The sequence below is a fragment of the Leptonychotes weddellii genome, chromosome 2, assembly GCF_054177405.1.
Source record: "Leptonychotes weddellii isolate Sample4059 chromosome 2, ASM5417740v2, whole genome shotgun sequence".
Taxonomy (NCBI): Eukaryota; Metazoa; Chordata; class Mammalia; order Carnivora; family Phocidae; genus Leptonychotes; species Leptonychotes weddellii.
In genome coordinates, this window is record NC_138370.1 from 151,612,714 (window position 1) to 151,627,553 (window position 14,840).

Consider the following 14,840-nt stretch of genomic DNA (forward strand, 5'->3'; position numbering starts at 1 on the left):
ATAAAGGGGACAATGTTTGGAAAACAGTTTGAAACTGTTATTTCTCATACATTCCTTCAACTCTGTCTGTCTGGAAGTGTACTCTAATTTTGTGGATTATTGTTAATCTTTTCCAGAGCTTTTTCTCTACTTCCAGAAAGTGTCCTTAAGATTCTGTGTCAAGCATCCCTACAAATATATTTTCAGTAATTCTTTCACCTTTTTCTAAATCTGTCCCTTCTACTGAATCAGTAACTAAGTTAAAATAGCTGTTAGAACAGGCTATCATAATTATTGCCTTTGCTTGTTTTTGAAATTCCTTCTTTTTTAAGAGAAATGGTATGATGATAGCTGGGGGGATGCCAATCTGCATCTCCTTATGGACACTTCACTGACAGGTCTGAACTCTATGGAATTAACATGGACTTTTTGTTTTCCCAATTGCTTGGTTCAAAGATTCATTTTTTTCTTTCATCTCTGTCTTTCCCTTTCATTCATTAGTAGATTATAGGAACTGAAATTTGCAGTAGTTCTCTACTGAGTAGGAGAAACGCCTTAGGGAATATCATGTCCCCTCCCCCTGCCCTTGCCCAATAGGTTGTAAAAAGTTGAAAAGAACTATGAAGAGATATGTAGAAACATTTGTTAGAAAGGAGTTTGGCAATGTAGAAGCAGACACAAATTCTCTACCTAATTACTCAGTTGCAAAACACTGTGGTGCTGTTATCACATAAATTACACGCCATCCCTTTATTTAACACCATCTCACAAACGCAGTGTTTAATTTTTACAAATATTGTTCTCTTATGTTTTACATGCCTGCAGTATAATTATGATAGTTTTTCTCCAGTGTTACTTGAAGTTGTTTAAAATGAGTTGTGTTTCGGTTTATACAGCTTATACTACATACAATTCCCTGTGTTTCTGTATTCATCCATTTTACAAAATGGATTTTTATTGGACACCTTCCCATTTCTGGGCACTGCTCTAGGCTCTAGGGGTATAGCAGTGACCAAAAGATGCCTTCTGTTTAGGGTCTCACCTTCCACTGTGGGTATCGCACATTGTGATAAATAAGTGGACTTCTGGTGGCTTTCTGTATGTAGCCTTTTCTTCCTTTCTGATTATTATTATTATTATTATTATTTTTTTTTTGGCATGAACTTTTATGACCTTTTCCTAAAGAATTGTTTACATTTTAAATGCTGTTAGCTACATGAACTAGGTACCAGCTTGATTTTAACCTTAAACGTGTTGTAATTTTATATTCTCAAATTAATGGTGTGATAGTTTATTCACTGTTAGGTCTTCAGGAGTTTCAGGCCCGTAGCTGACACTCAGTAAACATTTTGCAGGATGAAGCTTGTTGAATGAGCGGTCATTTACAGCTGTTTTTCTTGTCTATAGAGCTTACCGTTTTTTGTTTTTAAATTTGTTTTTAAGTTACTCTCTTTTCTGTGAATTGTCTCTTGATTTTCTTTTTCCTTTTATTTATTGGGGTTTTATTGTCTTTCCTGACAATTTCTTTAAGCTCTTCATATAATAAAGATAATTAATCATCAGGTCATTTTCTGTAACTGCTTTTCTGAGCTATCGCTTACTTTTCATTCTTCAGTTAATTTTTATTGTGTAGAAATTTTATTATAATTAAACTGCTTTTTATTTCAAAGCTTATAGATTTTCTGTATTCTGGCAAATAATTATTTTATAAATTTATTTGCCTTGATGATGTGGATGTAGTATATAACCCAGTATTTAAAATTTCAAATGAAATAATAAAATCTGAATGTACACTGAAGTATATGTAGTGTTACATACATGGTTTTGCTATTTGAATGAAATTTCTGCAAACGGATGTGAGGCACATTTAAGATAATTGGCTTTGGTTTCCATTTGTTAGGTTGTTCCGACAGCCAGCCTCCCCCATTTATTTTTTTTTTATCTTTTTTTGTGATAAGTTTTTTTCAGGATCATGTTAGTATTAGTGAATTTGTTACAACCAGATGTCTTGCTTGGTGGGTCTGTGTATCCATTTAATGATAATTGTGGCATTGAGGATTTAACTATATAAATTTACTTGATTAAACATTTTCAAATCAGGGTATAACAAGAGACTCGTTCCCCCTCGTTCCCCCTCCATAATGTTCCCGGTGTCTGGCACGGGAATGAAACTCTAATAGAATTTAAATAGACCTCATAGGGCTGTGGGTTGAGTAGCAAAGAAAGAAGCAGCAGGATGTAGGTGGTGGCCTCAGATTCTCTGGGTTCTGTATCTGGCCAAACTCTGCATCTGGTGTTTCCCCGGAAATGTGGTGCCAATGTCATACAATGCCACATCTGTTTTCAACAAATGTTTAAGCACCAAGTTCTTAAATTTCTGGCGTGGAAACCTGGCATCCAGTATTTCCAAAAATAGGTTTGAGATTTCAGCAAATTTGGGGTTAACAAACCCTTCTTTAAATTTCCCGGTTAGGAATCAAACTTTTATTTTGCTCTTCCGCCATGTAGTTTCAAAATGTAGTTTTAACCAGGTTCTGTTGTTACAAATTCATACAAATAACCCATTTCAGCATCTTGGTAAATATTTACCATTCATTCTAAACCGAGTATATACTATAGAATCATTGGTGTGAATACTTTCAGTCCTTATAAATAAAATGGAGATACTTTTATTGAAGACAAATTCTGGGTTTAGAACTCATAAATGAAAGAATTGTCTGTTTCTATTAGACCCTTCATTTATGTGGCACTCAATTTTTACAACCGTGCTGTAGAAGGTAGATATTACTGTGTTTTTATAAAGGAGGAAGTTGAGGTCTAGATAAAGTAAGTAACTTGGTAGTAGTCGGAGAGCCAGTAAATGGCTTAGCCAGGATTCTCCCCCAGGTCTGACTCCCGACGTGGTGACGACCACCTTCGCAGGTTGTCCAGATCTGTTCGCCAAGCAGTACCATTGTTGTACAGTAGTGCTGATGGAGGGATTCATGCTTTCTGAGATCCCACATTCTGTGATAGCAAATTAAATGTAAGATATTGTTCAGAATCTGTTTTTAGCTTTTTGCTTTCTATAGTAATATTCTACCCGCTGTATCTTCATGCCCTTGTTTTTTTCTACCCAGCTTATAGCATTTTAAGTGTCGAAAAGTGTGGCTTGTCCCTGACTTGTGCCTATTTTTCAAAATGAGACTATTACAATCAGATTGTAGTTAAAGGGTAATTTATTTTTTAACATTCGCCTTCCACCCCATTTTTATTTTTTATTTTTTTTGTTTTTTTCCACCCCATTTTTAAAAATTTATATATGCTTGCTAGTTATCTTAAATATGTGTTTTCTTGTAATTAACTTTTTCATAGATAATATGTTCACTTGGTTTCAAGTCCAAGAGGTAGAAACTAAGAAGAATGATAACAGTTGCTAACTAGGTCTATGTAGCACTCATTGCCTGCCTGGTGTTCTTCTAAGCATATTTAATGGGTTGATTTAATCCTCCCCACCCTGAAGAAGTGTCGGTAGTACTGTTCTCTCCATCCTGCAAATGAGTGAACTGAAGCCAGAGAGGTGTACCTGATCAAGCTGGTCTGGGTTTTGTCAATGATCTGGTCAAGTTTCACTTCCTTTGGAAAGTCTACTAGAGGTCTTAATGATTTCAAATGATTTTTGTATAATCACTGCATGCCTTTTCTTGTGCTCTACAGAAGGCAGAAGCAACTGTTGATATCCTGATATTTAAGTATTGCAGACTCATCCTGTCTAGATTCTACAGCTGGTTCTGCTGTCTGATTCAGTTTTTCTCAACATTGGCTGCATATGAGAATCACAGGGTTGTAGTTTTGCTTTTTAACTGGAGATTCTTAAACTCTGCTTTCCACTTCAGGGGATAAGAATCTCAGGGTCGGAGGGAGCATTGAGGAATTAGATACATTCTTAGTATATTCTAAATGCAGTCTGAAAAATTGGCTTAATGTCACCACAAATATTTTTAATAAGAAACACAGTTGTTTCATATTTAAAAGCTCTCAAGAGCATGGACATTTATTTTGTTACTCTGCTGTACATTTTACAGTCCATTTGTGCCAATGAATTCAGTAGATACTCTAATTACTCAAAACCATATGGCCATGGCCAGCAACTGATAAATGGGTTACAGTTTTCTTCCAGGCTAAAAAAAATCATTTTTGCCTTGTTCGAAAGAAATTTGGGGTCTAGAGCCCACCCTCACTTATTTTTTCACAGAAATTGCAGCTTTATATGTAGACATTTCACAACTTGCTTGTAGAAATGAGGGGCCACCAGTTCAGGTCAGAGCCTGGATAAGGCTCATCAGTATCCATAAAACACTGTTACTCTTGCCATTTGCTAGTCTGATGGATTGAGTAGGTATCTCTGCCCTTCCTAACACACAGTACCTGCAAGCCAGGTGCTCATCAGAGACTATAACTTGGCATAGAAGGTAATAGTGCATATCCGGCTCTTGTCAGGTCTCCCATTATGGAGAACTGTTGGAAGGACATGCAGTCTGTTCTAGAGTTACTACTGTATCAGGTCGGGCCATCAGATAGCTGTTTTTGAAATATCCTACCTTGCCTGACATATGGTAGCTACACTTGTGAGCATAGCACAATTTATAGGATTGTGGAATCACTATGCACACTCAAAACTAATGTTACTTTGTGAACTATACTTCAACTAAAAAAAAAAAAAAAAAAAAACCAAACAAAAAACCCCACAAAAACAATACAAAAGAACCCCCTGCTTTATTTCTTCATTTATAAAAGAGAGCTTGAGTTTCTGGTCACTTGCTTTGGAAGTTTCTCCAACAATTGTTATCCAGCAAGAACACTGATATGGACAATTGAGAATTTTTTAATTGTAGTAAGTAAGTATAACACTGAACCTATTTGATTCTCCTTGTCCATATAGATCACATTAAGTATTGTTTTATAGATGAGTTTGCCATACGAAGTGGAAGTATATTACGTTTTTCTAATTATTTTGCAACACTTAGCATGTCAGTGCATCTTCTCTTTTATATTATTGACTCTCAGTTTCTCTCTTGTTTCTCCTAACATAACAAGCTATTTGTACTTTCATAGGAAAAAAAAATCGATGATACGTTTTATAAATGCATCATTTCCTTATTCTAACTTAACATCTTATGTTAAAAATATGAAGAGAGGCTTTTCTGCAATTTATGAATGAAAACTCTGGATACTTTTACAAGTGGGGGAAATTTGTTACTATTTTATTTCACTTAATTTATTAGGAATGCTTTAGTAGCAAATGACAAAAACCCAAAGGATTGCTTAAATAGGGATTTGTTTTAACAGATCTCTTGGTGTAGGCAGCAGAGAGCTGATGCCACCAGGGAACAAGGTTCTTCCTATCTTTTTTTCTCACTCTGGCATCCTTAGGTACAAGAATTTGTTCTCAGGCTTTTCATTTCGAGGATTCTAACATCTTCTGTGCTCCGATGTTATTTCCTAAGAAGGTGGAATGGCAAGGGGTTAAAGTCTTTCTTCTTCCAAGATTTGTTCCCTCCCCCAAAATCCTACCCCAGGAATTTTTTATATTTTATTGACCAAAACTAAGACATATGACCCCTTCTAGCTTGCAAGGGAGATGGGAAAATAGTACTTCTACTTTTAGCCTGTTGAGAGAAGGCCTGTGAACTTTCACAGTCTCTGCCAGAAGTATTCTTATTGAAAATGGACCAATATTTTTTGTAGCCTGTCTTTAGTATGGCTACTTTTTATAGTCAATTTGAATTTCGGAATTCAGAGCACATTTAATCTGAACCTGTTTACATGGATAAATTAATCTTTTGAAGTAGAGAATAATTATATTTTTAAGGTGTTGAGATTATTTGATAAATCAAATTCCCAAACCCTTATGATTAGATAACAATATTTCAAACTTTAATGCTTTTAGAAGGTAGACCTTGTAGCCTTTTGAACAGTTTCTAATTTTGGTGGGACAAACTGAACAGAGGGGCTATAGGTATTGAACAAATGGCACTTTTCATACCAAAATTGCATTAAAGGAGCTTAAGAATTTAATTGAAGGAATAGGAAAGTAATAAAATATTGGGAATGAAATAAAATTATAAAATAAGTAATGCTTTTGTTTGAGAGTAAATGAGAAAAATAATGTGACAGAGCAGAGGTCACATCACAGAGTAAAACAAAGAATAATCATCTTGGGTTTCAGTCACTTTCTGCCACATACAACTAGCCGTGCTAAGTGACTTTCATTTCTTTGGGCCTCAGTTTCCTCTACTTTCTTATAAGTAGTAGTTATAGCAACCTCACAGTGTCATTTGACTCCCCTACTTAGAAATTGCTAGGCCCGTGCTAAGGCTAGTTAACTCTTCGTTTCCTTTGCTGAATAGATAAGGATGAAAAAGTGCCTAACTTAGAAAAGCAAGCGTGTACAGTTCACAGTCTGTGTCCTAGTCAACTTAACATTTCATGTGAAAGAAGTCTGTACTTGATCAGTAGCCCAGCTGTCCAGCTTGCAATGGGACTGGATCGAGAGTGCCTACCTAAAATAAGAAAACCACTGTCAATCCATTTTTAATGACTTATTTAATTCTACGTGTATATGTGTAGTAAAATTTAGTAGGATATAATGGATTTTAAAGAATATAATTGTACTTGCAAAATCCATATTTTTGTTTCTTTATAACGTTGTTACATATTTTTTTCTCCCAACTAGGATTTTAAGAGTGGACTTGGTATTACCATAATTCCTATGAATGTAGCAAATGTAAAGCAAGTGGACCGAACTGTAAAACAGTCTTTTGAAATAATCACTCCCTACAGGAGTTTTAGGTAAGCTATATTTAAACTTTTGTGTTTGTGTTATTCCAAGAAAGCTTGGGCGATCTACTTTTACATTGCTAGTGGTGGTTTTATTTCTTATAGATCACATAATAAAATCATGTTCATTGTTTTCTATATTATCTAATTTATTAACCGGTATGTAAAAACACCTCATAAAAGTGACTTGAATTATCACACAACCTGCAAAGTTACTAATTTCATGAGATTTGGGATGTTTCTTTTCTTAATACCTTTTTTTCTTAATATGCTTGATAAATATATTAATTTTTTATCAACAAGTATATGAAAAACTCCTTCACATTTTGAAGGAATGAAGAATACTACATTGTCTTTAAACTGTATTTTTATTTACCTTCTTTTAGCCTACTCAGATGTAGTCTTCCTTTAAAATCAATTCCTGATTACAGTTGCTCCATAATGATTTCCTAAAAGGAACTCCTGATTGAAATAATGGTGATGGATCTCATGGCACTTATTCATCAAATATTTTAACAGTTTATAATATGTTTTGTGTTACGGTAATCTAGTAATTACTTCATATGACAATGAGAAAGAAAACTTCAAGTTCCTAATATGTTTTAATAATCTATAATAACTCCATAGCTTTGGTACACAGAAGAGGCATTAAGTCAGTATCTGTGAGTTCACCCACATTAATTCATTTGTTACAAATAATCAGCATATCACAGGGTAGTATGCAGGTCAGAGGCAATTGTCCAGAGGCCTTTGAAGGACTAACAATTACTTAGCAATTTTAAAAATACTCCCAAGTCTGGTATTCATTTCATCTGTCAGATGTGTCTGCTGGCTCAAATTTTGAGGAAAAAATAATCACCTGAAGATTAACAAACTTTATTTTCACATAGGCAGATTCAAGCCTCAACTGAAAATGTAGACATTGGCTGAGCTGTTTTTACTCATAGTATTTCTGACACAAAATATGTGGTGGGCTTTTTCCTCACACCAACCAATTCTCCATGTCTCCAGATCCCAAGCGGGTGTTGGGATTCAGTCCTATTCCGACAGCAGCTACTTGGCTTGAGCATTAGACCCCACAAGTTTAAGGGCTCAATCCCACAAAGCTGCCTTCAATTCAGACTCCAGTCACAAGTACTGGGTCCTCAGCTTACCCACGCTTTGTTCTAACTTGGCTGCAAATTGGGATTCCCAAGACCCCAACTCCCCAGGTTCACTAATTCGTGAGAATGGCTCGCAGAACTCAGGAGAACAGTTTAATTAATTATTGCCAGTTTATTATAAAGAATGCATCTCAGGAACATCCACATGGGAGAGCCACACAAACAAGGTACAGAGCTTCCATGCCTTCTCTGGGTACATCACTCTTTCAGCACTTCAGTGCATTCATCAACCTGGAAGCTTTCTGAACCCTGTCGTTCAGGGGTTATTATGGGGGGGGGTGTTTCATTCTGTAGGCATGATTGATTAAACCCTTTGTCTTTGTTGATTAACTCAATTGCTAGCACCTCTCCCATCCCTAGAGGTCAGGGGGGTGGGGCTGGAAGTTCCAACCCTCTAATCACATCTTGTTCTTTGTGGTGGCCCCCTCCCATCCTAAAGCTATTAAGTCCTCCAGCCACAAATTATCTCACAAGGATACAAAAGGCACTTGTCACTCCAAGAGTTTTAGAATCTGTGTACCAGTAACGCAGGTGCAAAGACCGTTGTGCCATATTGGCTGTGACCAATCTCATAAAAGTGGAAACCACAAAGAAGTTTATGAATATTATGCTGATGATAGCAAAGTGCTTCAGAAAATATCCATTGTAGGCCTCTCAGTTTCCTTATGGGTTATTTGGAATATGTTAGTCATCTGTTATTTTCATTATATTTCAAAAACATTTTCATCTTCAGAACAGAAAACATTACTGTGAAACATTTTGTGGGTCATTGGCCGAGTTTGGAGCACTGTAGCACATTTCCTGACACATTGCAGATATTGACTAAACATTTCTTGGAGTGAACCCATGGTTAATGTTTTATTCCTTTACTCAGGTATCCAGTAAACACTAAGAATTAGGATAAATCAGAACATGGCTAAAAATGAGTTAGAATTCCATTAGAATAGTAATCACTTGAAACTTTTTTGATTTCTCAGTTTCTTAAAGCCATCTGGACATTCTTCTCATTAGAAAAGAAAATCTATTTTTAAGACTGAAAAAAATCAAAATTTCTGGTGGGTGTTTTTGATAATTTAGTTTCAGACTATCATGGCATACTTCCTTGGCAAAATAATCCAATAGTCCCAAAAGTCTGAAACTCAGCCAGTATCTCATTGATTATTATATAACCACTGCTTAGGAAACATGGCCTCTCATTTAAGCTGTTGACCTAACAAGGCGATTTTTATATACTGGTCAGAAAAATGTACATATGAATTTTGGTTCAAGATATGTAAACAAATTCATAAACAATGTGGGATGTTAAAGGAAAAAAATGGATTTTTAAATTAGATGATTTTTAACAGAAAAGACTATTCAGCTGCCTGGAAGGCGTATTTTTCAGCTGCTGTTTAACTTGTGAGTGAAATGAATATGCAAACTGAACATACCGCTTAATTGGCCTTTACAAGAGAGATCGATAATGCAGAAACATTAATTGTCTCAGCTTTACAGCCGAGTCTGAAAAAGAGAAACAAGAATGGATTGAAGCTGTGCAGCAATCGATAGCAGAAACTCTCTCTGATTATGAGGTAGCTGAGAAGATTTGGTTCAACGAGTCCAACAGAAGCTGTGCCGATTGTAAAGCCCCGGACCCTGACTGGGCATCCATCAATCTCTGTGTTGTCATCTGTAAGAAGTGTGCAGGTAATTAGTTATAAGTTATGCTCAGCACTGTTTGGTAGCAGATTGGCACTGAATGCTCTTTATTGTCATACGTAATGTGTCCCAGCCAACAGTTGTGAAAAATAAAAATGGAGGAGGCTTTTACATTTCAATTAAATTTAGAAATATCTTATAGTTCTAAACTTCTTTTATGCATGACTTAGACGTAAAAATTGATTTTTAAGCATGTAATCATTTTGAGCGCCTCCTGGTCCATGTGTGGATGTTAAAAAGACAGTGTTGAAATTTTTAGATTTTAAGGTGAGCGTGTTTCAGAATGCACCCTGAACATGCTTGCATCTTTGCATGATTTGCCCACTTTTCCCCAGTCATATTTTGTAAGATGTGTATTTCATATCAAGGTCATTCTGAGCTCTAAACTTGGCACAGCAGATCCCATATCTCTTCTAATGAGAGTGTTTATCTAGAAGCATTTCCAAAGAGTATTGAGGTTTCTGACAGTAACCAGTACTATGACTGGTTATCTTATTGTGACTTTACAGCTTACAGACCATCTGACAGCTCAGTGTATTTGGGGGTTCATAGTTGTTCCAGTGAGTGGAGGGAATGGACCCCAGCTTAGGTGTGTGGTCATAGAGGTCTTGAAGAAACTTAGTCACATCCTAAACTTTACATCAGCATCCTAGCTTTACCAGGTACTATGCTGGTCCTGGGAATTAAAAAAAATGTATAAGAGATTGATATTGCAGTAGAATTACAGTTCATTGCAGTCGAATATGATAATGGCAAGACCGGAGTTGAGCACAGGTTTCATTGAGAGAATGCGGAGGAGGAGCACTACCTCAGTTAGAGCAAAGGCTAGGACGGTTTCTTCAGTCCTCAATACTTTTCAAGAGTTCTATGCTTCCACAGTTCTTAACACGCTAGATTTTCTCAGGAGCTAATTAACATCAATGGCAACAAGAAGAAGCATCAGCTAATCCCCCTCTACTTTGTATTTCTTCCCAACCTTTTTTCCTCTCCAGTCTCATTGGAGGAGAGCCTTTGTGTTGTCCGAGGCTGTTGTTTCTACTCATGTCTTCTGCTTCTTTCTTCTCTTCTTAGGATCCTCACCTCATCGCTTATTCCTTCTCTGTAATTATTCAACCGTGGTTTCTTTTGTTTCAGCATATATACTAATGCATGTCTGTATGTTGACACTAGCTTCCTGAAAACTTCCCATTTCCCTGTAGGTATCATTCTCTGTCTCTTTTCCCTTCACAGACAGGGTACTTTCAAGAGTAGAATTCTGGGGGTGCCTGGGTGGCTCAGTCGTTAAGCATCTGCCTTCGGCTCACGTCCTAATCCTGGGGTCCTGGGATCGAGCCCCACATCGGGCTCCCTGCTCCACGGGAAGCCTGCTTCTCCCTCTCCCACTCCCCTTGCTTGCGTTCCCTCTCTCACTGTATCTCTCTGTGAAATAAACAAAATCTTTAAAAAAAAAAAAAATAGAATTCTGCACAGATTTCCTTCATTTCTTTAACTTCCTTGTTTTTCTTCATCCTATGATCAGTTTTCTCTTCTCTGTAGTCCAGTAAAAATATTTTCACCATGTTTCCCTGTGTATTTTACCTCTCTGTTTCTGTGTGGTCTGTTCCTATCTTTATTGTCTTCTCCACAGTATTTGGCACTTGAGTATTTGACCAGTGTGTCTCTCTGTGACTTCCCATCCTCCCTTACCTTCCAAAATACCATTTTCTCTTTGTGTGTTCTTAATACTCTGGTCATTCTTTTTCAGGTTACTTTTCCTTTGCCTGGTCCTGAAATACATGTGTTCCTTTGGGTTACATCCTCAGTTCTTTTTCACTCCAGTGTTCCTGGTTGATGTTATTTATCATTTTAAGTTCAGCACTCACTTATGAGTGGACAGTTCTCACCATGTTGGACATTGTACTTGTGGGTCTACCTACTGGACTCTTTTCTTGGATGTGCCCAAGATACCTCAAAAATAGCATGTGAAAAATGGAGCTCTCATTGCTGCCCAGCTTATTACATAAAACTGAACATTCTCATTTATTCTAAATCTTGGTCAGAAGCAATACTGTCTACCCTACATTCAAGCCTAAAACCTGAGAGACCCTCTTGACCCTTCCCCTCTCTTAAAGCCAACCAAGTCTCAGTAGTTTTTATCGCCTCAGGATTTCTGAATCTGCCCTCCCTTTTGTTGCTCCTCCTGCTTGTCTCAACTCAGATTCTATCTTTTTTTTTTTTTTGCCTCCAAGACTCCAGGGGTTCTTTCCAGTTCTTCTACCTGTTTTCTGAGTCCAACCTCTTTCAGTATTGCCTAGTTGGTCTTTATAAATGCAAACCTATGCATATTTCTGCCATTGGGATTTTAAGACTTAGTGCTCTGAGTAGTTACCATTTTAAAGAAAGGAGGAAAGGAACCTCCTACCTAATGTAGAGAGAGGAATGAACTTTCATGCTCATAGGCAAAAAGTCATTAAGATAGAGACAGTGTCTTGAATACCTTATTCTCTCCTCAGCCTAGAAAGCCTGAGACACATTCCTGGGTGTCCAGTAATGACTGAATGATGATTACACAGCATAATTGAATCGATTGTAATAGAATGCTGGGCTCTTATTCTCTTTCAGGCATATAAGTAGAATAAAGAATCCACTTCATATTTTTAGATACATGTTTTTATTAGAGCTGTTGCTAGTTTTTTTTTTTTTTTAGGAGTAAAAGGATATCTATGTTTACATACATGGAATTTAAACAAACCTATTATAAAGTTTTTCAGTAACCTCTAATTGCTCGTTAATTACCAAGTGATGAATATACACACATACATATTGGTATACATATATACTTAGTTTTAAAACTATAGTTTTATACCACTACAGGGTAGTGATGAAGATGATTACTGTTATCTTCATTGTGGTTGGGATTTCTGTATAATTATCACCACTACTTTTAATGCTATTGGCATTAGGAAATTAGATATTGATGTGTTTTAAGTTGAAAAGGTATATACACACACACATACATGAATGCATACACACATTTTTTAAAAAGATTTAAAGATTAAAGATTTAAAGATTAAAAATAAAAGATTTAAAATACATTTACATACAAATTGAAATAGAAATGCAATTGTATCTTGACTTCAGGACAACATAGATCTTTAGGACCAAAAGATTCCAAGGTTAGAAGTCTAAAAATGGATGCCAGCATCTGGAGCAATGAACTCATTGAGGTAAGTCCAGCCTAACTGTGGATGTGGTTAGCAGGGATCAGGTGGTAGTTAGCAGTGGAGTGGCATGAATTACTTTAGGAGCTCTTTGATAAAGTTCTCACCACACTGTAAAAATGGCTTATAACCTGTTCGGTAGTAGTAGCTTCCTACTTCAACTTTAGGAATGCTTCTTAAATGCGATAGTTATTTTAAAAATATAAAATACAAGGAATTTAGTAGTAATAGCTACTTTTAAAGGCTTGACAGCATTCTTTTTTTTAAAGCCAGAATTTCTTTCTTTTTAACCCAGCATGGATAAAATATTAGAAAAGTGAATGAAAACATTTGGCAAAATTTTCTCTTCTTTTTCTTGACCATGCTCTGTCATAACTGCGCTCATGTCTGACTTTCTGTCTCCTGTTTCCGTTTTCTTCTTGGATTTCAGTAACCCTCTCAACCACATTACCCCACCTCCTAGGCCATTTTAAATGAATCTGTCTCTATGTGACCTTCAAAAAATAATAATGCTTTTGCTGCAATTTGGGTTGCTTGCAGTTTCTTTTCTAGCTTATCTTGTACCATTACTAAAAGCAATGAGGCTGTATTTAAAATAGAAATAATATCTGCTTTCACACACCATCTTCCTGAAAGATATGGGTTTTTCATGTTTATGCGTATTTTATACTAAGTTTTTTTTTTGGGGGGGGGAGTATGCACATGGGGGCAGGGAAGGGGCAGATAGAGACAGAGAATCTTAAATAGGCTCTATGCTCAGTGTGGAGCCCTGTGCAGTGCTCGATCTCATGACCCTGAGATCATGACCTGAGCCAAAATCAAGAGTCGGATGCTCAACTGACTGAGCCACCCAGGCGCCCCCTAAGTTATATTTTAATATGTGAGTCAGGTTTTTGTAAATTCAAATACATTTTATGAACTCATACTGTTTTATAACTTTCTGACAATTTAGCTCTTTATTGTCATTGGAAACAAAAGAGCAAATGACTTTTGGGCTGGTAATCTTCAAAAAGATGAAGAATTACACATGGATTCACCTGTAGAAAAGAGAAAAACCTTTATCACTCAGAAGTACAAAGAAGGAAGATTCAGAAAGACCCTACTGGCATCTCTCACCAAAGAAGAATTAAACAAGGTATCAAAAAATATATAACAGTAGACATGGATCTTGATGTCTTTTGAAATATGGGTCAGGGATTTTGAAAAGAATTTTAAGAAGTCCTTTACTATTTGATAAAAGTATTGTTTAATGTTACTTTATTTCCATTTGCAAGATTGTAGTATTGATTTTACCACTGTTTTACTTAAGAATTCATTATCAATAGTGAATAAATTCTTTGTCCATAACATGAGTTTCCAGCTAACTTAGGCCTCCTCCAATATTCTGAGAACTGTGGCAACTTTCCTATTTTAGGGACAGGACACTAAGTGTAACTTCAGCTTGTACATTGCTGACATCCTGTCACCAAAATAAACATCATTTATTCAATGTATTGTTACAAGCGATGCTTTGCTTAGTGTTGTTGACCCCAAGTGATGTTTACCTTTGGCTGAGTGATTCCAGACCTTCTGGTCCCTGTTTTTTGCTGCCCACTTGTTCTTTACCCTTTTGGCAAAGGATATGGTAAGCATCCTGCCTGATTTCTTTTTTGAAATTGCTGCTTCAATTTCTTATGTGTTAGGAGGCTCGTTCATGTAGAGATATTTAATACATGCCTGTTGTTTTTGTGCTTAGAGACTATGTTCTTTCATGGTTCCCAGTTTTTTAGTATGCTTTTAGGGGCAGTACTTATGGATAAAAATCCTCAAGTAAGTAGCATTATGCAGAACATTTTGGAAAATAAATAAAGGCCTTTTTCATCCTTCTGTAGAAATTACAAGATCATACAATTGATTTACATTTCTATTGGATTATTTCCCCTAAACTAAGTTTTTAGTCTTTGTACATCTTTGGTGATAGTAAAGTGAGGCCACCAATTGA

The 14,840-nt window shown here is 36.2% G+C and overlaps 1 protein-coding gene across 4 annotated transcripts in view; it reads left to right on the plus strand.

The window, feature by feature from the left end:
- The window catches only part of ARAP2 (ArfGAP with RhoGAP domain, ankyrin repeat and PH domain 2), a 185,681-nt gene that overhangs the window by 63,237 nt on the left and 107,604 nt on the right, over positions 1-14,840 (plus strand). For all 4 annotated transcript variants that reach the window (XM_081812499.1, XM_081812502.1, XM_081812500.1 and 1 more), the window contains 4 exons: positions 6,695-6,810; positions 9,448-9,647; positions 12,780-12,865; positions 13,812-13,994. In XM_081812499.1, coding sequence (XP_081668625.1) covers positions 6,695-6,810; positions 9,448-9,647; positions 12,780-12,865; positions 13,812-13,994 — 585 coding nt within the window. The remainder of the gene's footprint in view (positions 1-6,694; positions 6,811-9,447; positions 9,648-12,779; positions 12,866-13,811; positions 13,995-14,840) is intronic.